This window comes from Leptonychotes weddellii, chromosome 1, assembly GCF_054177405.1.
Source record: "Leptonychotes weddellii isolate Sample4059 chromosome 1, ASM5417740v2, whole genome shotgun sequence".
NCBI lineage: Eukaryota > Metazoa > Chordata > Mammalia > Carnivora > Phocidae > Leptonychotes > Leptonychotes weddellii.
The window spans coordinates 107643463-107666963 of record NC_138369.1 but is presented as its reverse complement, the minus strand read 5'-3'; the positions used below and the strand labels follow the sequence as shown (position 1 = coordinate 107666963).

The 23501-nt window shown below is 35.9% G+C and overlaps 1 protein-coding gene and 1 non-coding gene across 3 annotated transcripts; one reads left to right on the top strand and one right to left on the bottom strand.

Moving 5' to 3' along the window:
• The first annotated feature begins 6669 nt into the window (after positions 1-6669).
• Positions 6670-23289, top strand: EIF5A2 (eukaryotic translation initiation factor 5A2). Of its 2 annotated transcripts, none has more exons than XM_031031240.2 (5): positions 6670-6810; positions 7533-7732; positions 8271-8375; positions 14268-14355; positions 14965-23289. In XM_031031240.2, exons 2-5 carry the CDS (start codon positions 7568-7570, stop codon positions 14988-14990), a joined length of 384 nt encoding a protein of 127 aa, XP_030887100.1. In that variant the 5' UTR covers positions 6670-6810; positions 7533-7567; the 3' UTR covers positions 14991-23289. The 2 variants fall into 2 exon arrangements, with proteins under 2 accessions (XP_030887100.1, XP_006736402.1); XM_006736339.3 differs by having other exon boundaries at positions 14268-14399.
• Positions 13830-13970, bottom strand: LOC115941972 (small nucleolar RNA SNORA67). Its single transcript, XR_004076623.1, has one exon. It is a non-coding gene; the product is annotated as a small nucleolar RNA SNORA67 (small nucleolar RNA).
• Positions 23290-23501: the final 212 nt, after the last annotated feature.

Below are 23501 nucleotides of genomic sequence, written 5' to 3'. Positions count from 1 at the left end.
GGCTTTCCGTGTCTCGTCCACAAGTCAGAGCAGAAGAGACCGTTTCCAACCCTCTGTCTCAGAGCAGAGAGACTGCAGTCTGTTCTTCAGTGAGCTCTCTAAGCCACACCATCTCTGTTTCTGTGCATGCTGCTATAAACTGCAGCAGCCTGGGTTGTGCGCCCCTCTGCAGCGCTCCCAGTCCTGCCTCCAGGTCAGGGCACGTCTCTGCCCTTTGTGCTTCTAAAACCGCCAGCTGCTCCCAATTCGTGCACGTGCGACTCTGCCGCTTGGGGTTTCCACCCCCGGGGGCTGCAGTTCACCAGCGCGACCCCGGCGCACCGGGTTTCTGTCTCAGAGGCTGCAGTTCGTGTGCGCACGACCGTCGCTCCGGTTTCTGTCCGGGGGGCCTGCAGTTCGCGTGCGCGCGACCCCGCCGTCTGGTTTTCCACCCGGGGAGCTGCCGTAAAGTTCTTTCCCAACGCTACCGGTCTGCGAGTCTGTGCCCCGTCCACAGCGCGCGAGGCTGTCACTCACCGGCGGTGTAGGATCCCCACGTCCAGGCACCCTCCTGCCTCCGTTTATCCTCCAATATCTGCCCACAGAATCATGGCTCTCCGCTTCGTACCTCAAAACCAACTGCCTGCGGTATTCTGTTTGTAGAGATCCAGATCTTCTTACATCTCAGGCTGGTTTCATGGGTGCTCAGAGTGGTCTGGTAGATATCCAGCTCAATTTTGGGGACCAGTTGAAATAGGGTCCCCTACTCCTCCGCCATCTTTCCCCCCTCTGTTTTCAATAACAAACATTCAGCATTGGCTATTTCCTCTATTTTTTAAATACCTCATGGAGCTCATGCTTATATTTTTGTTTTCCTCCCTCTACTTACTCTAGATCATGGGTTTGCAAACTACATCTCACAGGACAAATCTAGCCCACTTTTTGTTTTTGTAAGTAAACTTTTATTGAAATAAAGTCATGCTCATGCATTTATATTTTGTTTATGCTTTAAGTTGAGTAGCTCCGATAGACAGTGTATGGCCTCCAAAGCACGAAGTATTTATCGTCTGGCCTTTAACTGGAGAAGTTTGCAGACCTCTGCTATATATTTACTTTGCCTTTCTTTCACTAGCATAAGGTGGAAATCTATGCCATTGATTTAAAATTTTTCTCCTTTTCTAAAATAAACACTTAAAGCTATCACTTTTTTCTCTAAAGGTAGTTTAACTATAGCCCACAAATTTTAATATATTGTATTTTTGTTATTCAATTTAAAATATTTTTCTCATTTTCCTTGTTTTTTCTACTTTAATCTACAGGTTACATGCAAATATCTTAATTTCTAAACATTTTCAGTTTTTAAATATATCTTTTATTTATTTATTTATTTTTAAAGATTTTATTTATTTATTTGAGACAGAGAGAATGAGAGAGAGAGAGAGAGCACATGAGAGGGGGGAGGGTCAGAGGGAGAAGCAGGCTCCCTGCCGAGCAGAGAGCCCGATGCGGGACTCGATCCAGGGACTCCAGGATCATGACCTGAGCTGAAGGCAGTCGCTTAACCAACTGAGCCACCCAGGCGCCCTTAAATATATCTTATTGATTTCCAATTTAATTCCACTAAGGTCAGCCAATGGTTTTGGAAAATTGATCAAGCATATTTTGGATGATGATCAATGTGTACTTGAGTTTAATGTATTCTACCAGTTTGAGGTTCAGCACTCTAAAAATGTCCATTAGATCAAGATGGATTATGATGTTCAGTTACACCACATTCTTAATGATGCTGTGTCTATTGTTTCATATATTGCCGAGAGAAGTATTTTAAAATACCCAACTATGATTGTAGACTAGGCTATGTATTTAGTTCTGCCAGTTTTTGCTTCATGTATATGACTAATATACACACTTAAATTAGATTTTCCTAATGATTTGATCCTTTTATTATTATGCAATGTTTCTTTTCCTTTGGTAATACTCTTGTCTTGAGGTCTACATTATCTGATATCAGTAAAGCCACTCCAACTTTTTAATGCTTACTGTTTGACTGGCATCTTTTTTAAATCCCTTTGTTTTCAACCTATATGTATCTTTATTTTTAAAGTGTATCTGGTAGATGGCATATAGCTGGGTATGAGATTCTCCAGTCTGATAATCTCTGCCTTTTAATTGGAATGTTTAATCCATTTATATTTATTGTAATTATTGATACGGTTAAATTAAATCTCTTTGTAATTTTTCCTATTTGCCCCCATCTAATTCTTTTGAAATTGATGACATATATTTAATCTAACATATCCAAAATATCATTTCAACATGTAACCAATATAGAACATTATTAGATAGTTTATCTTCTTTTTTTCAACTTTATTGAGGTATAATTGACAAATAAATTGTAAGAAAATTGAATTGTACATCATGATAAGATGATATACATATACATCATTCTGAAATGATTCCTTCCTCTAATTAATTAACATATCCATCATTTTTCATACTTAGGTTTTTGGGTTTTTTTTTTTTCTTTTGGTGAGAACATTTAAGTTCTACTCATACAATAGTGTTATCAACTGTAATTACCATGTTGTACATTAGATCCTTAGACCTTATTTATCTTATAGGTGAAAGTTTGTACCCTTTTACCAACTTCTCCCTATTTCCCCACCCCCCCATCCCCTGGCAAAAATAGTCTACTCTGTTTCTATGAGTTTTTGATTCCACTCATAATAGAATGTAAATGCAGTATTTGTCTTTCTCCATTTGGCTTACATCACTTAGAATAATGCCCTCGAGGTCCATCTGTGTGTTGCAAATAGAAACAGTTTGGGGTCTTATGTTCAAATCTCTAACCCATTTTGAGTTAATGTTCTGTGTGGTGTAAGATAGGGGTTCAGTTTCATTTTTTTGCATGTGGCTACCCAGTTTTTCCAATACCAATTGTTGAAAAGATTATCCTTTACCCATTGTATATTCATGCCTTTGTTAAAATTAATTGGCCATATAGACATGGGTTTATGCTGGCACCTTCTCTAGTCCATTGATCTATGTATCTGTTTTTATTCCCATACCATAGAGTTTTGATTACTATAGCTTTGCAATATAGTTTGAAGTCAAAAAGTGTGATGCCTCCAGCTTTGTTCTTGTCAAGATTACTTTAGCTACTTGGGGTCTTTTATGATTCCATGCAAACTGAAGGAGTTTCTCTTTATGTGAAAAATGCCATTGGAATTTTGATAGGATTTGCATTGAATTTGTACATTGCTTTGGGTAGTATGGCATTTTAATAATACTCATTCTTCTAATCCATGAACACAGAAATATTTCCATTTATTTGTGTTTTTCTCAATTTCTTTCATCAACATCTTATAGTTATCAGTATACAGGTCCTTTCACCACTTTGGTTAAATTTATTGCTAAATATTTTATTATTGTGATGCAATTAGAAATGGATCATTTTCTTAATTTCTCTGATAGTTCATTGCTAGTGTACAGAAACAGAACTATTTTTCTATATTAATTTTGTGTCCAACTTTACTGATTTCATTTATTCTAACAGTTTTTTGGTAGAGACCTTAGGGTTTCCTATATGCAATATAATATCATCTGCAAATAGAGATAATTTTGCTTCTTTTCCAATATGGATGCCATTTATTACTTTTCTTACCTAATTTCTCTGGTTAGGACTTCCAATACTATGTTGAATAAAGGTGGTGAGAGTGGGTATCCTTGTCTTGTTCCTGATTTTAGAGGAATAGCTTACAGCTTTTCACCATTAAGATATTAACCATGATACCACAATTTTCTCATCTATTAAGTCTTTATACCCCCAATCCCTTTGCCTAAAATGCTCTTTCCAAAACCCTCCTCATTGCCAACTTCTACTCATTTTTCTCATGTCAGATTGATATATTCACTCCTAAAGAAGCAGTCTTGAAATTTTTTAGACCTGCGATGTCCAATGTGATAGCCACCAGTCATAAATACCTACTGAGCACTTAAAATATGAATAGTCTGAATTGAGATGTGCTCTACACAGGAGATTGAAGGCTCAGTTTAAAAAATTATAAAATTATCTTATTAATAATTTTATATTGGTTATATATGAGATATTTTGGATATATTGGGTTAAATAAAACATATTATTGAAATTTATTTTTATCTCTTTTTTAACATTTTTAATGTGGCTACAACAAAACTCAAAATTACATGTGGCTTACCTTATATTTCAGTTGGACAACACCTAGACTAGATGAGGAGGAGACCCTTTTTTCAATACCCTGTAGTTTTTTCTTTAGCAGTATTTATTTTATGTGTTAAAATTGGTAAATTGTATCCTGTAGTAGCCTGCAAGCACCTAATGAACAAGGGGCTGTCTTGATCAACATGGTAATTTCAGTGCTAAGGGTACTAAAATAAAAACAGTGAATCCCCATTATTCATAGACGTCATATTTGTGAATTTCCTATGCATTCAATTTACTTGTAATCAGTACTAGCGCTGCTTTCAGAGTCATTTATGGACAAGCACAGAACAGCAAAAGATAGAAGCCATCCAATGCATATTTTCCTAGCTGAGGTCAAACGAGGTGATGTTCTGCCTTCTTATTACAGCTGTCAAATTAAACAAGTGTTTCTTTTCAGTCTATTAGTGCCACTTCTCACATTTTTGTGACTTCTGTTGGTGACATGGCTATTTAAAATGGCCCTGAAGCATAGTGCTAAAATGCTGTAGTGTTTCTAAGCACAAGAAGACTGTGATGTGCCTTACAGAGAAAATACATGTGTTAGATAAGCTCCCTTCAGGCATAATTATAGTGCTGTTGGCTGTGAGTTAAATGTTAATGAATCAATACATATTAAATAAGGTGTTCTTAAACTAAAACATACATAAAATTATAAATTGGTCAGTTGACAAAAATGTTGTGACCAGAGGCTCACAGGAACCTAACTCTGCATTTCCCTTAGGAGCAATGGGTCAGTATTTGCTGATTCAGTATTCCAGCAACTTCACTAGAATTGACTGTATTTGTTGAATGAATGAAGCCAGATCATTTGATTCCAAATCCAAATCTTATGCAAATGCAGTAATGATGGTAGTTAAAGCAGTGATTGTGGACCAAACTGCCTAGAGTTCAATCTTGGCTCTCTGATTTGCCAGCTGTGTGATTTGGGGCAAATTACTCTTCTCTGCTTTTTTCTCACAATTAAAAATGTAGATAAAACAGTAGTTGTTAATGGTTGCCAGGGGCTGGGTGTGGGGGGAGGGGATGGCCACAAAGAGGCAGGAGGAAACTTTTGGAATGAGGCAAATATTCTTTGATTATTGTGGTAGTTACATAACTGCCTATGTTTTTTAAAACTCACAGAACTAAAAAGGGTAAATTTTACTTTGTATAAATTATAACTTAATAAACTTGAGGTTAAAAAAAGAGTAACAGTTAAGATTAAAGGAATAATGCACATAAAACATTTAATGCCCTACCCACTCACATAAATGCTAGCAATCATTCTAATAACATTAGATAGGGAAAAGTTAGGTGGTATAAGGAAAAGCAAAGTGGACTCATGAACCAGGGCTCTAATTTGACTCTTTCAAATATTAGCTATGGGCTGAATTCAGTTTATGGGAGTTCTCTTGCTTATTATAAAGGTTAAATTCCATGTGTGTGAAATATCTGTGCAAACGGTAGAGCCACATAGTAATGTGAGAAAGGAGACTAACTATTCATGAGACAGCAATACAAAATTACAGGAACACATAAACTGGGGAGTGTAAGTCACCTCTCCAAAGTAGAATGTAGTGCACTGTGAAATGGATTTCTTTTAAGAACCTTGGTCCTTAATCCTAGTCAAGTCTCTTTTGGCTCCTGGTCGATTATGAAGACAACCAACTGCTCTAATGGATTATGAAAATACCTCAAACTCAAAGGAATGCCAGCGCCAAGAGGAAAGAAGAGCCAAGTTTGTCAGAACTGGACTGGTCTGAGTTTCTGGACGGGATTATGCGGTAGGAGTCGGACACCCATTCACCTCCAACAACAGCCTAGTGTGAGGAATGGGCTGGGTCATTTCACACTGCTGTTTGGTTCTGGGATGTCTAAGCAGTTCCCACCCCTGAGGGCACTGCTGACCCTGCCCAGACACCCAGTGGCAATTACTGCCAGAATCTCACGGATGTCTGGGGTGCCGTGAGTCGGTGGGGCTGAGCCGGTAATAAAATACTGCACTTGGGCTCTTCCTCGAGGAACAAGTGTGGTTTCGACCACCAACCTGGGCCAGAAGTTCGACCCCAAAGTTCCCTCCAAAAGCACGCAGGACACCCATTGAATTCGCTTGCCTCGGGCGGCCTGACAACAGTCACATGACAACCACCAGGCACCTGAAGGCAAGGGCCACCAAGGGCGTGGTTTGGTTCTCGTTTTAACTTCGACTGGGACCAGAGTGCAACGAAACCCAAAAGTTTGAGGTAGCAAGTTTCCTTACCATTGAGTTCACCCTCGGCAACAGGACTCCAGAAAGTGCTCTTCACGCCGGAAATGCACTAATCCGCAGCACGTGGGGTTGCCAGGGCGCGCTTCACGTGACTGGGCGGGGCCTCATGAACCTTGTAACCAATGGTAGCCCGAGAGGGCGGTGCCTGTGACGCGCCTGGACCTATCCCGGAAGTGGGGCTGAGGTGGGGGCGGGAAAGGGCGGGGAGGCCGGGGTGTGGAAAGTGTGGCGGCCCCGCCCCGTCTCTTGGAACTGCCGGGGCCGCCACCGCTGTCGCCGCCGCAGCTGTAGGGGACCGGCGCCGGTGCGCAGGCGAGAGAATCTCTTCCCCTGCTGAAAGGTGAAGACAGGGGAGAAGCTGGTGGGGCCGGGACCAAAGCGAGGCAGGGCCGGAGAAGGCGGCGGGAGAAGGCGGCCAGAGCCGAATCCTGAACGAGGGAAGGAGGAAGGATGGATGGGGGAACGGAGGCGAGCGCGGGACCCGCCAGCGCTCAGGCCCATGCGGGGCCGGGCCCAGCCGGGCCGGGAATGCCGGCAGGACAAGGGGGCGCCTGAGAGGCCGGGGCGACGGCGCCGCAGCCTGGAGGGCGGAGTGCAAGCCCGCTGCCCGAGGGCCAGGTGCTGTTGGCCAGGTCCCGTTATCCCCATCCTTCACGGGGACGTGCGGCCTGGGCTGGGTCCCCCGCAGTGGGATAAGGGCGGCGGCGGAGGGCCGGGTGGCGCGGCGCGATGCGGGAAGGTCGCCGGCTCTTCTTGCGGTGGGACAATGGGGGTCAGGATTTGCTGCCTCCAGCGCGGGTGAGTGCCCAGGGCGGGTATATCCCCCACCCCCAGCGAGCTCATCTGCGACTTCCCTCCCCATCTCCCCACCTCCCCACCAATGGTTAGAAAAGTTTATAAGGAGGCCGGAGTTAGAAAGTGCCCACTATTCTTGGGTGGGTGTTTTATAAATGAAAAAAATCTATTGATCCATGATGCTTGGTACGTAACCTGTTCGAAATGCGATGTTTCCCTGGCTGCGTTCCCGTTGTTTTAAAAAGCAAACACAAACTTTTTGCGTAGTTCCCTCGGAAAAGCTACCATCTCCCCAGCCCACCATGGCGGATGAAATTGATTTCACTACTGGAGATGCTGGGGCTTCCAGCACTTACCCTATGCAGTGCTCGGCCCTGCGCAAAAACGGCTTCGTGGTTCTCAAAGGAAGACCATGCAAAATAGTGGAGATGTCAACTTCCAAAACTGGAAAGCACGGTCATGCCAAGGTAAGTGCCCTTCCAGATCTCTCTTTGCGTTGGGATTTTGATCATTTGCATTCCAGTACAGAACATGAGATTTCCATATTTATAACTTTGTTTGTAATAATTACATTTTTTTCTTACCACAATTTCGCGGTGACCAGCTATTGCTTTGAATACTGAAAGGTAGCATTTCCTTTTGGGGCCTTTATAATGTTTCATTAGCTGGTAATTGAAAATTACCTGAATCGTAGTGACTTGGAATATCCAATTTACAGATGAGAAAACCTGTTCTAACACAACTTCATTTCTCTTATGCACTCTTATAATTGAATTACTGGGCTGTGTATGATATTGGGTCTTGATATGTCATGAAATTGTTTAGTTGTTCACTGCTTCTCAATTTTATGACCACTGCATTTTTTTTTTAAGAAAATAAAATTAGCTGACCTTGGAAAGAGAAAGAATCTGTCATGATCAGCTTTGGTATTGTGCTCTTGTGTATATAATGAGTGATATACTTGGCAAAGATTAAGCAGGTTTCCTGTTCTCCCTTCCTTGTTAGGTTCACCTTGTTGGAATTGATATTTTCACTGGCAAAAAATATGAAGATATTTGCCCTTCTACTCACAACATGGATGTTCCAAATATTAAGAGAAATGATTATCAAGTGAGTACTAACTTCCTTTAAAATGCTGCTTTGTTTCCTAAAGTTGCAAATACATTCTACTATCAACTGTAATTTAACAAAACCTGGTAGTAGTTTTGTAGATTTTTCTAACCAAATATTAGGCACCACCTATCTTAGAAATTGGAAAAATAGTGATATTTAACCCTTGAACCTTATCTAGAATTATGGCTAATTTGCTGGGTTTTTTTTTTTTAACATTTTTGCATTTTTAAAAAGTTGGACATGTCTTATTATTTCTCAGACCACATGATTGCATATTGTGACTGAATAAGTTCAATGTTTAGTGAAACAGCTATTCAGTTTGTTGTAAAATATTTCCAATTTAGATAACTCCCTCCTGGATGTTTTATTTCTTTTTACTTCTCAAACCTAAGACTTTTAAGAAATCTTTGGAATTCATGTTCCACCAACCAAGTTTGTGTATTAATGAATGTGAATCAGAATTTGGTATTCTTAAATAGGGAAGTAAGTTGAAAGCCATTAATATAAAGAAAACATATGGCCACTACATGTGGTTAAGAAAATGCAAAACTATGTAATTGTTTTATTTACATTCAGTGACCATGCTGTGACCTTTAGTTGAATTATAGGTATAGACTTCCAACTTGTAGCTCCAATTATGCATTTGGATAGGTCATGTTTAATGATAGCATTTTGTTGTTTTGGAGTATTGGTGGTAACCAAACCATTGACCTCATAGGATGTGGGAGCTCAGATTAATCATAACTAAAGTCTTTCTTGTAAGTCTTCAATCTCACTGTTAAGCATACCATACATAGAATTCTGTTTGTTTTACACAGTGAAAAATATAAGTGTGACACTTAGATTTTTTTAATTCATTTTAAACTGATTTCTTACTATATCTTTTATTGTGTTATATAATTTTTCAAGCATGTTATCATCAACTGCAATTAACATATGATTTCCTTTTACTCTTTGTCCACATGTAAAAATATTTTTACATAGTTTTAATCTAGTAAGCAGTTTTGTATTTTCACTTTCCCACTTATGTTTTCTAGGTTGCTTTGGAGTCTTTGTAGAAATTTGAATTGTCTTATTATGATAATAGCATATGGGTTTTTTTAGTCAGGCAGTTGGGTTTGGATCTAGTTCTGTCAATTTCTACCTGGATGACCTTATTTAGACATGGCTTATAGTGGGTGCTCAATAAACATTTGTTAAATGCATAAGGCTAAGCATACACTTTTCTTGTGCCAAGAATGGATTTCTGTTTTCATCCTTGACATGTGAATGCTTTGAATGTTCAATATTCATTATATACATTAATATGCATTCAATATAGAACGCTTTTGTCTTTGAGTGTTTCAGAAAGATAGTATCAGTGATTCATCAGTAATTATTACTATGATCAAATTAATCATTGATTGGAGCTCAAGATTTAACATAAAGGAAAAATTTGGTTTGGGTTTTATTTAGGGATATAGCAGGGTGTAGGGGAATGAGGTAAGTGAGCACAAGATTTTAAATAAAAACAGGACCACTAACAGTGTCAAGTCACATAAGGAGCCTTAGGCAAAAAGGAAAAATCAGTAACTCAAATTCTGTCTTTATTTAAAATTTTGATATTTTGTTCATCATGGAATTTTTGCATTGATTCTAGTTTTAAAATATTTGTTTGATCACTGATGAATTTTTTTGGTGCCACCTTAAATTATGCACTCAAAATTAGTGCCTCACTTGCCTTATCCCATCTCAGCGTTTGGTATGTAGTCTACACTGTATCATGGATAAGAGAATGACTCAAGCCAGACAGGCTGGGTCCCAATCCTTACTTTAACACTTACTAATTATGTGACCTTAGTTGGCAGGTTACTTAACCTCTCACCTTTTTTTCTTTATTTATAAAATGAGGATAGGAATAATAAACTCCTCATGGGATCATTGTGAGGTTTAATTAGTTATTACTTAGAGCAGTGCCTTGCACAGTAAGTACTCAGTAAGCACACCTCTTTGTTATCAAGTCAGCCTATAATACTTATTCCTGTTCATTTAAAAAATTTAGCTCTGTGAGCCTTTTCAGTGATATTTATTGTGCTGTGGTGGTCTTCATGCACCTATCCACACCAAATAAATACAAGGTATGAACCTGGAGTTGGGAGGAAGAAGTTTCTATCAAAGACAATATTGGAACAATTGGCAAATTTGAATGGACTATATATTAAATAATATTTTAGCAATACTGTATTTTTTAATTTTGAAAAATAAGCTGATTATATAAGAGTTTGTCTTTCTTAGGAAAATACACTGAAGTATTTATTGCTAAAGAGTCATGATGTTTAAAACATACTCTCAAATGGTTCAGTAAAAAGAAGAAAAGAATAAGAATGTATCTTGTATGTATTTTATGTATTCCTATACACAGAAAGAGAAAAAATGCACATGTAGTTAAATGTTAACAGTGGGTGAGTCTGGGGAAAAGATATGGGATTTTGATGTGTTATTTTTGCAACTTTTCTGTATATCTGAAAATTTTTAAATAATTTATGTAAGAAGATAAAATAATTTTCATTATTTAATTCTATTTTTCTATAGTTTAGTTTTATTTTTGAAAATTTTAATTTTATTTCACATAGCAATTTATTTTAATAAGATGTTTAATTTTTAAAATATGTTGTTTTACTAGATGTTTTATATTGTCTATACATTTTTTATTTGAAATGCTTTTTCTTTCATCCCACAATTTAACTCATGAATTCTTAACTCTTTAGAAATAAAAACCACCATTATATAAATAAATACCAAGTATCAGTATTATTATTTGGCTTTTATGTTTCAGTCACTAATGACAGTGGAACTTTTAATTCTTGAAATAGACAAGTTCTACTTCAGGGAATTGCTAAAAGGGTCAAAATCAAAAAGATCTATCTTGTAAGCCTGCGGCTAATTGTTTAAAATTATACAATAAATGGTGTTGGGAAAACTGGACAGCCACATGCAAAAGAATGAAACTAGACTATATTGCACCATACACAAAAATTAACTCAAAATGGGTTAAAGACTTGAATGTAAGACCTGAAACCATTAAAGAAAACATTGGTGGTAAGCTTCTTTACATTGGTCTTGGCATTAAGTTTTTGGATCTGACAACAAAAGCAAAGGCAACAAAAGCAAAAATAAACAAGTGGGACTGCCTCAAACTAAGAAGCTTCTGTACAGCAAAGGAAACCATCAAGAAGATGAAAGTGCTGTCTACTGAATGGGAGAAAATATTTGCAAAACATATATCCAATAATATCCAAAATATATAACGAATTCAACTCAATAGCAAAAAAAAAAAAAACTGCAAGCAATTTGATTTAAAAATGGGCAGAGGATTTTAATAGACATTTTTCCAAAGAAGAGATACAGATGGTCAACAGGTACAGGAGAAGGAATTCAACATCACTAATTGCCAGGGAAATTCAAATTAAAATCACAATGAGATATCACCTCATACCTGTTAGAATGGCTATTATCAAAAAGACAAAAAGTAACGAGTGTTGGAGAAGATCTGGAGAAAAAGAACCTTCATGCACTGTTTCTGGGAATGTAAATTGGTGCAGCCACTATGGAAAACAATATGGAGGCTCCTTAAAAAATAAAAGTAGAACTACCATATGATCCTGGTATATCACTTCTGGGTATTTATATGAAGAAAATGTAAACACTAATTTCAAAAGATATATGCACCCAGAAGTTCATTGCAGCATTATTTACAATAGCCAAGATATGGAAACAATCTAAATGTCCATTAATGGACAAATGGATAAAGAAGATGTGATATATATATATGTGTATATATATATATATCATACATCATATATACATACATACATACATACATACACACACAGTAGACTACTACTCAGCCATCGAAAAGGAAATGCTGACATTTCCAACAACCTGGATGGTACTTGAATGTATTATGCTAAGTGAAATAAGTCAGAGAGAGAAAGATAAATAGTAGTATATGATTTCACTTACACATGAAATGTAAAAAACAAGTGAACAAAAGCAAAACAGAACTTATAGAGCAGATTAGTAGTTGGTTATTAGAAAGGAGGGAGGTGGGAGATGAGTGAAATGGGTAAAGGGGGTCAATTGTATGGTGATAGATGGTAACTAGACTTATTTTGATATCTATATACATAGTATGTACACTTTGTAGTGTACACAAAGATTGGTATGATCAAAAAAAACCACACTTCTGCCTCAACCTGCTTGTTTCTCACTCCTCTACCAACCACATTACAAATGTTTGAGTGGTGTAAAGATGAATTAAAAGTATTTGTGGTTGCTTTGTAGGGTAGTTTTTTGTTTTTGAGATTTTAGACATATGCAAAAGCTGAAATCTCTTGTTGGGGTATCTGTGGAAAGCCATAGCCAGATTTGGTTGGTAGTGCCATAGAAGAGAGCTTTGAAAACTATCTCTATAGTATGCTTGTGTTATGTCATAGCAATTATAGGGAGGTAAGGATCATATCTTTGACCCCTTTTGTGTTTGTCAATGTTCTGAACAACTGCCTTTTATAAAATCTGTTAGAATTATAGGCATACTGATGGTGTACATGCTTTGAGAATAAATGAGTATGGCCTGGCCATTTCCTCATTCCTATAATTTAAAAAAATTGAGTGATATCAAAACTCTGCCTTTTTGAAGGTTAGACTGGGTTTGTCTCATTAATACCATCAACAAGCTAGTGTTTGTCTTTTAAAAAATCTAATGTTGTTAGTAGTGAACTGAAGACCAAAAGTTTTCCACTGAAATTTGTTCATAATCAAATTATAAAACACATTGTAATCATAGAAAACTAAAATTAACTTTATGCCCATTAATGGGAAAACAGTTAAATCAGTTACAATCTATCTATGCAGTTGTGAAGTGGTTAAAGAGACTAAAGTAGGTCCATAGTTTCCAAGTTGGAAAGATTTCTAAGATGTATTTTTAAGTGAAAACAACTTGCTGAAAAATACCTGTAATGTCCCATTTATTTTTGTTCTTTTGTCTCAAAAAGTACATTTATTCAAAGAAAAAAAATGACAAGATGTCCATCCCATGGCTCCCTTCCCTCCCCACTCCTACCTCTCTTCAGCCCCCCATGGACTGAACCCTGGGTAGGGCTAGATAGCAGGGCAGCCCCTCAGATGAGGTCAACAACACTGAGCGGCATCTCCTCAATGGAGGTGTTGTAGAAGGTGTCGATGTCTTGAAGAGTTCTCTTGTCATCTTCTGTCACCATGTTAATGGCCACACCCTCACAGCCAAGTCATCCACCACGACCAATTCTGTAGATATAGTTTTACCCTTTGGTGGGAAGGTCATAGTTGGTGATTAAAGAAACCTGCTACCCATCAATCCTGTCCTAAGGGAGAGGACACCTTCAGCGTGTGAATGAGAAGAGGGCACAATCTATCCAGAAGGGATTGAAGTATATGTGTAGGTAGCCAAAGGAAGGCAAAGGGACAAACGTCCCCTCTCCCCCAACAACCTAAGGCATGCCAGATTTATTCCAAGTTGATACTTTCCTGAAGAGGGGCACGAGCAGGCCCCTTGGAAAGGGAATCACTTTAGATTCCCATTTATTTTTTTTAAAGCAACTATATTTGTATTGTGTACATAAATGTGAATTCTTCAGGACATACTATGTATATAGATTTGGGGGAAGGTGGTGTGCAGGAAGAAGTGAACTTACACTTTTAGTCTATACATCTTTTATACTTTTGTATGTTTAGCATCTTTAAGCTCTAAGAGTATATTAACGTATTACTGTGTAGCTGTACAAATTAATGTGGATTGCAACTTAACTATGTAAATATTACAAAGAGTGAATATAGTCTAATCCGTGCAAATGATATAATTTCTTTTAATAGCTAATATGCATTCAGGATGGTTACCTTTCCCTGCTGACAGAAACTGGTGAAGTTCGTGAGGATCTTAAGCTGCCAGAAGGTGAACTAGGTAAAGAAATAGAAGGAAAATACAATGCAGGTGAAGATGTACAGGTAAAGACCTATGGGAAGATTGCTTTTTATAAAAACTGTGGCCTAATCTAGTTAGCAAAAAATGCCAACTATGAAATGTAGTTCTTAAATACTGCTGAAATTGAGAATGATCTCTATAAGACAGTTTTCCCATGATACCCTTAGAGACCCATTACTGAAGAAAATATCAAAGTTCACTTTTTGCTAGATAAACACTGCCAGCCCCAAATTTGTTTTGAAGATGAGCATATGAGCTATTAAGTATGAGAAAGGGTGTTATGGGACTACTAAAGCGTGAAGGTGATTTACTCCATTATAACTCTCAGAAGTATAATATCTAATAATAAGTATTGAGGCATTTATAGCTCTTTTCTCCCTGTTCCCTGGAAGTTATCTTAAAAACCACAATTTGAGAAATTTTACTTCAGAAAACTGTAAAGAAAGTAGATTATCTGGACTTAGGATACCTCTTTCCAAAGTCAATGTGTATAAAATATCCACAAATATCCAGTATATAATAAATTAAATATATCTTATATATGTATTGCTTTCTGAATAACTTTTTGTCTGCATTTTTCCCTTCTAGGTGTCTGTTATGTGTGCAATGAGTGAAGAATACGCTGTAGCCATAAAGCCCTGCAAATAAATGGGAACATCAGGCATGAGCAAAATGTTTAGGTCTGGATCAACCACAGATCTAAAGTTTGGTTCTAAGTTGTCACCAAAGCTATGGCTTTCATAAGCAACCTCATTTCTTTTTAAATTGTTTTGAAATAACTGTACTGAATTAGTTTTGCAGGCAATTGGTAATTTAAAATAATCAAGCTGTGTAATTCTGTTTTTTTTTTTTTAATTTTGTAGGTGTCTTCCTTATAACTTTCTTGTGGTTTTCAGTGAGCCCAAGAAACAGATAAAATGGCTTTAGCAGATATGATTTGTCTGAGCAAATCATTCCTGAATTTTAGTTGATAATAAACCAGGGTTTTAAATCAGACAATGTAGCATCTAGTGGTATTGAAGTACCACATTTAAGTTGAATTGTTCTGTAATAATTTCAGACTTAATATAGAATAAGTAGATTATGGATTGGAATTGTCACAGCTTCAGCCTGTGTGTGGCAAGCACAAATCCTTAAACAGAAATAATGTTATCAAAAAGTGTCGGTTATCTTAGTAGGCATGTGCAGCCACCTGTATTACCTCAGTCATACTTTTCTTTGCCAAATTGTTGGAGGACTAAACATAACCTTCTATGTAGTGATTTTGATACTTGCTTGTGGTTGACAGAGAGGCATTGAACTGTCGGGTGACTATTCTTAGCTAGTCAGATTGTAAAGGAGTCTGCAAGGGACAGTGGCACAGGGGTTGGTTAGAGCTATTGGTCTTTACTGGAGGCCTGTGTAATCGGCATAAAAATAGGAAGTTTCTTTCTAGTTATGTTTTTGCTTTTTCCTTTTGTTCTCTCTCTGTATTTAAAGGAGTGGCCTGCTTTCTAGGGTACTATGTAGTGCTTTTTATTACTTACATTGAATAAATTGTTGGTATTTATAGTAGTCCCTCCTTTCCAACCATTTTTAAGGAGATTTTTTTTTGACATTAAAATATTTAGTTGTCAGACAAAAACTGGAAATTCTTACTTTAAATTGATTTGGAACATTTGTTAAATTTATGTACACTTTTTCTAAAGTGAAATGAAAGTAAATCATGGAAGAAGAGTTACTTTATGTGATAAGTATTATTTTACTTATTTTAAGAAGTACATGTATTTTTTCTGATTGTTATGTACTTAATTCAGTTACTGGTATGAAACATAACTAGGAAAGAATTCTACAAACCGAATTATTTTAAAAACTGTTTTTGGAGACACAGCTACATTTCTCTTTAGTCTTTTGGATCATATATATCTTATTTCCAGGACTCTGGACATGGTCACAGGGTTTGTGAGGACCTTTGACTTAATAACAATCATATTGAAATGAAACTTAGAACAAAATCACTACTTCAATAATACCTTCATTCTCTAAGACTGAGTATGGGACCTTTCCCATCATCTCTTGATCTCTGAAAAGCCTTTGTTTCTATTATCTAGAGGAAAACACATATGATGCTGTAACTGATCTAATCAGTGACTGAATATAGCATTAGGAATAGAAGATCCCAAAGGTTTTAGTTACTTAATTTGTGCACATTTTTAAATCTTGTATTGGCCTCAGCAAACCCATTTGGAAAAGAAACAAGAAATGCAAGGAGAATTCTAAAGCACAAGAAATACTGAGATTGTAGTCAATAATTTTAGTGTAACATTTTAGCTTTTGCCCATCTAAAGCACAATTAGGAATTAGGCTAAATTCTTTCCAGTATTCCGTTTAAATATCTACTACATACTGCTCTAGTTTTTTAGTACTCTGTACTGTGTGTTTTACTTGTTGCTGGTTGCATTGTTACCCACAGGAATCCCGGGAAGTTCTCAATCTGTGCTATTTGCTGGTCACTCATATGACCCCGGTTAACCATATTAGTGTTCTAGTTTACTATGAATTCTGGATTAGCATGCCCTTGTTGCTGTTCCTAACTTGTCAAACTTCACATAAATACATGTTCAATTGTGAGGTAAGCATATGTAAATTATAATAATGCATCTCTATCTTCATACCTTGAATGGCAAAAGCTTTTATGCATAAATATTTTAAGTACGATAATGAAGTGTAAATACTCTTCTGATATATAATTATAAGTATAGATTTTAAAGATATGGGACTGTTTATTTTCACATAAGTCAATACATGTTTCTCTAGAATAAAATATTTCCTTTAGTAAAGCTTTATAAATTATATTAAAAGGAAGCAGGTAAACATATTTTTTAACATAGAACAGAAGTGACTTCATTCTTTTTTGACATCAGAAATATTAAAAGTTCACTCCTAGTATTTGTTGTACTTTTTTGTAGCAAATGTTAAATATCACAGGTTACCATGTATAGAGTGTAGACTGTCCTGTTGATACAATGATACACCATTTTTGTCTGCAGGCATTTCACCAATTTATATACAATATTAACAAATGGAATATTTGTTTCTAGAGCAAAGTATTTTATTTCTACTGTGAAGACTTTGTTATATCTTATTTGCTACTACAAAGTTGTATACCCTCTGAAATAGATCACATCACTGCTACTTTGACTTAGCATTTGCATCATAAACATAATTATGATGTTTCTTTCATTCTCCCGACCAAGGGCTGTCTGTCACTTGAAATTGTTGCTAACCAAGCTCTTGAATCCGTTAACCGTTTATGGTACAAAATTCTGTACCAATGCTTTATAATGATTACCAAAACTCTCCTGCAGCCAGAGCGTGATATCTTTAATAGGAGATGCTATAATAAAATGTTTAGGCTATAAAATTTGGGGACACAATTTTTCATTATAGCACAATGTGAGTGTGTGCATATGCACACATAGCTTTGTATGTTTATTCTTTTTACAAAGTCCTTCCAACTCTTAAAAGTACTGTAGTCTGGTAGTGCCTCAAATGTTGGTAACTTTTTTTTTTTAATTTACAACTTTTCCAGAATTTGTTTTTGTAACTTTAAAGTTTCTCAATTAGATTATTTCTAGTTGAGCTGTAATTTGAATGCATTGTTCTCAGGGCTGTTTGTGCTAAGAGCTGAAGTTGCATTATTTTAAAGCTAACTGCCTGAAAGTATATTGCAAAATTTTCCCAAATTGTAATACAATGATACATGCAAATAAAAAATCCTTAATATCAACATACTTAACCTATATGCTAAGTATTAAAGAAAAAAATGGGAACATTGGTAACATCTGTACTGGAATCTTGCCATATTTTTTTCATTTTAGAATAGAATTTGGTAGTCTTATCTTAGAACTCAAACCTTAATGATGTATCTGAAAGCATCCCTTTGGCATGGACCCCAAAGATAGTTTTTAGAGCCAGACAAAGATGTAGTTGTTCTCAAACATATTTAGGGACAACAGATAACAAATTCATAATGCTCTTTTGTGTACATGAAAATGTTTACATACTGAATTCTATAATATGAACTGGAAACAAATTTACTATGAGAAAATGTGGCTCTTAAGCAGTATAAGAGCAAACTATAAGCATATTTCCATAAACTGTATGTTATACTGAACTGATCAACAGTTTAAAATTTTCTGACTTAGGCATAATATTTCATAGTTTTTAAGCCTTTTTTTCTCCTAGCATTCAGACAAGTAATAGACAACAAAGGCTATGAAAAATTTATTGTGGAAAAATCTTAAAATTGAGAAAATTCAATCTATTAACTTTAATCTATTAAATTTTTTTCCCTGAATTGGATATATGGCATCATTATTTGATTTTAGCAGGGAACATTTGGATTTAGCTTATGGAACACAGATGTTCTGTGAGAACATGACTTGAAGTCACTGTGTAATGTTTCTCCATTAAGTATACATCTGGACATCAACTTAAGTACCAAGTGAGGTCAAGTGCCTGAAAAGTGCTGCCTACATCTAATTAGCATGTTTTCCTTATGTGAAAGATGCATCTTATAGCAATGCATATCAGGCTTTCACCTGCTAGAAACATACTTGTTGCCAAACTTTACCAACCACCACTCTTCCTCTTGCCTTAGAATTGGGTGAAACCCCTATTTTACAATTGAGAGAAAGGTTCTTTTATTTATATGAAGTCCCTAAAACTATTTCTTGGCATTTGTAGACTTAGATTTATCTTAGTTTGAGATTGTATTTTTTAAAAACTCTAGACATTAAACTATATTCAGTGATGACTGTACAGCTTGTCTTAAGTCATAGTTATGATCTTTCTTGAGAGGAATTATTATGGTTAATACCTAATAAATAAGCACTCTTGTGCTTGTTATAAAATATAATGCAAATTACTAGTTCTATGCTAGTATAATGAAAATGACTAGTTCCATACTATTATGTACCAGTGTTCTCTCCAAAAAGGAAATAGTTGAAATGGCATTGTCTAATCCAGTGGCACTTTATTAGTAACACATTTTATTTGTTTTAGGTATAGGAGAATTCTTGCTTTTATCTACAGAGACTCATGTTTTAGCTAAAACTTTAAAATCGTAAGACCTGTAGTATGGATATTATAATTGTGCATTTTACATTTCAGAAATGGGTAAAATTCAAATATTGTCTTTGACTATACTAAAATGTTGAAATTCTTTATATTATAGATAATGAACATCAATTATAACTTTTTGTTACATTAAGATATATTTGTCTGGTAACTACATCAGTTATATTAAATAAAAATAAAGTTAACTTAATAGCTTGCCCTATTCTTGTACATATACATTCCTAAAACCATCTTCATACTAGAAAATAGTATGGATTAATGTGTTTAGCACTATTAAAAGAAAATCTAACTTGTTTTTACCATGTTTTCATAGTCTAGATCCTTACTAGAAAGCACCCTAGCTTTATGGCTGAGAATGTTAATTTTTAAATTTTTAAGTTTTTAATAGTTTTAAAATATGTAAAATAGTCCCATGGTTCAAAATTCTGTAATTACAAGAGTAAAAACATATTGCCATCTTCATCCTTTTCCTTCCATACTTCCAGAGACATTTAATGTAAGAGCAGTTAATGGTCCCTCCTCTACCCCTGACCTGCCAGACTCAGGTGTTCTCTACCAGCATTGCTGTTCTCTTTCCACAGTGATATGAATGGTGTGATGAGTCCCTGAGCAAACCCTTCCTCCTTTTTCCAATCCTATGTGTAATCAACACCATCTGGACATTTTCATCCCTAGATGGCTCAACCATTTCTTCCTTTTACACACGGTACCATTCTAGAACATCTCCCACTCCAACATGTGAGCCATGCCAAAAGACTACCATGGCAGTTGTGACCTCATATCCGTGGCCAGTTTATTGATATCCATACCCTTCCAAATCCAGTGAGATAATTGTGCAATACACAAAGTACCAGATTAGAGTCTTCCAGCTCTTAGTCCTACTCTTTTTGCCATTTGCAAATACCAGTAGCCTGGTCTCCCAGAGGGAGGCATGGGAGGAAAAAGAGTGAAAGGCTAATTATTTGTTATGTGTCAGCCTGTCTTAATCTCCTCTCTTCCATCCACAACCTTATAATTAAGCATTCTATCCAAATAGGAGGTGTCCTGTGGAATTGCCACATTTAGAACTCCTACTGTCTGTCTAAAGTGTGTGCTCCCCTGGGAATTTAAAACATCTATAGGCATACCACAGAGATATTGCAGGTTTGGTGTCAGACCACTGCAATAAAGCAAATATCAAAACAAAGTGAGTCAAATGTTAATTTTTTTGTTTCCCGTATATATAAAAGTTACGTTTACATTATAGCATGCAATCCCATTGTGTTTAAAAAGGCATTGTACGTACGTGAATTAAAAAATACTTTATTGCTAAAAAAATGCTAACCATCATCTGAGCTTTCAGCAAGTCATAATCTTTTTGTTGGTGTAGTTTTGCCTCGATGTTGATGGCTACTGACTGGTCAGGTTGGGTGTGGCAATTTCTTAAAATAAGGCAACAATGAAATTTGCTGTACTGATTAATTATCCCTTTAATAAACTATTTCTCTTCTCTTGATAGCATTTTACCTAGTAGAACATCTTTCAAAATTGGAGTCAGTCCTCTGAAACCTCAAACACTGCCGCTACAGTATCAACTAAGTTTATTTTATATTCTAAATCCCTTATTGTCATTTCAGTAATCTTTACAGCATCTTCACAAGGAGTAGATTTCATCTCAAGAAACCCACTTTCCTTGCTCATCCATAAAAAGCAATCCCCAATCCATTAAAGTTTTATGTGATTTCAGCAATTCAAATATAATAATGAAAAAGTGAAATATTGTCAGAATTATCAAAATGTGACACAGAAATATGAAGTAAGCAAATGGTGTTGGAAAAAATGATAGGTTTGCTGGACTCAGCTGTTATAACCTTCAATTTGTTAAAAAAAAAAAAAAAACCCAAAAACCAATACCTGTGACGTGCAATAAAGCAAAGCACAAGATGAGGTATGCTAGTATTCCCGTGATACATTCAACAGGATCAGTTGCAACCACTGAGTGTGTTTTGGGTAAAAAGGATCACCTACAAGGTTACATCAATTAATTGTCCGATTTGAGATTTATTTCTGGATCCAGTCAAAATAATTTTGGGGCCACACCCCTGGGCAGGTCCCAGCATCACAATGACTTGTATCCTAGTGTTTTGGAGGGCCAAAAAAGCTTGGCAACCTCAGTTGCCATCAGATCCCTAGCACAGATTATAATTAGCAGAATGAAAGCTCACCTACCTAACACTGATAGTATGTCTGCCCTTCTTTGTTCACAATTATGTGTATGAGTTTCACTTAAAAAATTGCTGTCCTCTAGTTCATTTTAATTGCTGTGCAATCAATGAGATAAATCTTTTGGAGATATTACATACGTATCACTAACACCCTGATATTAGGGAATATACCTTTCAAAGGCAAATGGAAATTTCATAATAAAGAATATTTAGGGCACAAAGAAAACAGTAGTTTCTATAAGGTAGAAATATTTAAAATAACACTCTGATACCAATTCCAAGTGAAATTAAAAACAAAATTGAAAAATAAGAAAACTCTTCTACCTGGAAATTTAAGGACCTGTTACATAATTCTGTGTTGAAAGGGAACTACAAACAGAAGCAATTCCTGAAAGACAATGATAGTGAAAACACTATATATCAGAATCTATATAAAGCAGTAGAAAAAAATATGTAGCCTTAACATCTATATCAATAAAAATGAAAGAATGAACATAAGTGAACTTAAAGTCCTAAATCAAACTAGAAAAATAACAGCAAAATAAACCAAAAGAGAGCACAAGGGAAGAAATGATAAAGATAAAAGCAGAAATTAGTGAGGTGAATAGAAAAATAGCACATTAAAAAATAAAATTCTGGTCCTTTGAAAAATTAACAAAACAACAAATCCCTGGTCAATTTATTTAAGGTGGAGGAAGAAAACACAAATAGAAAAAATGAGAAATACTAGGAGGAATGACTAATAATGCAGAGGAAATAAAAATAAAACATTTCATTCAAATAAATTTGAAAACCTAACTGATATAATTTCTTAGGAAAATGTGGTTATTAGAATCAACCTCAGTAGAAATAGCCTAAACAGAACAATTTTAATAAAGAAATGAAAAGGTTATCAAGAAACCATCCCACAAAGATTTATAGATGTAGATATAGATGGAGGGAAAGAGAGGAAAAACAAATAATAAATTAATGGGGCAAAGTGTTAATAATAGGTAAAAATATGAATAAAGGATATATAGATACATGTATGTATCTTTATATCTTTTGTCCAGATTTCATGTATTTATATGTATGTGTGTGTTCTTTGAACTATTTTCATAATTTTTATAATTTTAGGTACAGTAATTATTTCAAAGTTTAATTCAGAAAACATGTATAGTACCATCTAATTTTTATAAATGAAGGTAATTACTTGTGTAATCTGAATGATTTATATTTATACATACACATTCACAAACATGCCCACAAAGCATTAGCTATTTCCAAACAAGTGGGATTTTAGATATTTTTATGCATTTTTTGTTTCTCTGTATTTCTTTCCATGAGCATTTCTTTTGACATAAGATACTAATTTTGTTAATTAAGAAGTTCCTTGGGGCGCCTGGGTGGCTCAGTCGGTTAAGCGGCTGCCTTAGGCTCAGGTCATGATCCCGGGGTCCTGGGATCGAGTCCCACGTCCGGCTCCCTGCTCAGCGGAGAGCCTGCTTCTCCCTCTCCCTCTGCCTGCCACTCTGCCTACTTGTGCTCTCTCTCTATCTCTCTGTCAAATGAATAAATAAAATCTTTAAAAAATAAAAAATAAAAAAAAGAAGTTCCTTAAAGCATTGTTTATAATAGTGTAAAAGTAGAAATAATTTAAATGGCCACCAATAGATGAATGACAAGCTAAAAACAAGAAAAAAATGACAAAAATTAAGCAATTACAAAAGATACTTACTCTCATCTCAAAGTTTGATCAATTATTCAGAATTCCTGTGGCACTAACAGGAAAATCTTACTTCTGAAATTGCTATTGTTAGA

What these genes read in the sequence shown, in the direction of transcription:
- EIF5A2 (XM_006736339.3), top strand. Translation starts at nt 7,568, where the DNA reads ATGGCGGATGAAATTGATTTCACTACTGGAGATGCTGGGGCTTCCAGC. An exon ending in GAAAGCACGGTCATGCCAAG is followed by an intron (nt 7,733 to 8,270) that starts GTAAGTGCCCTT and finishes CTTCCTTGTTAG; the next exon opens with GTTCACCTTGTTGGAATTGA. An exon ending in ATGCAGGTGAAGATGTACAG is followed by an intron (nt 14,400 to 14,964) that starts GTAAAGACCTAT and finishes TTTCCCTTCTAG; the next exon opens with GTGTCTGTTATGTGTGCAAT.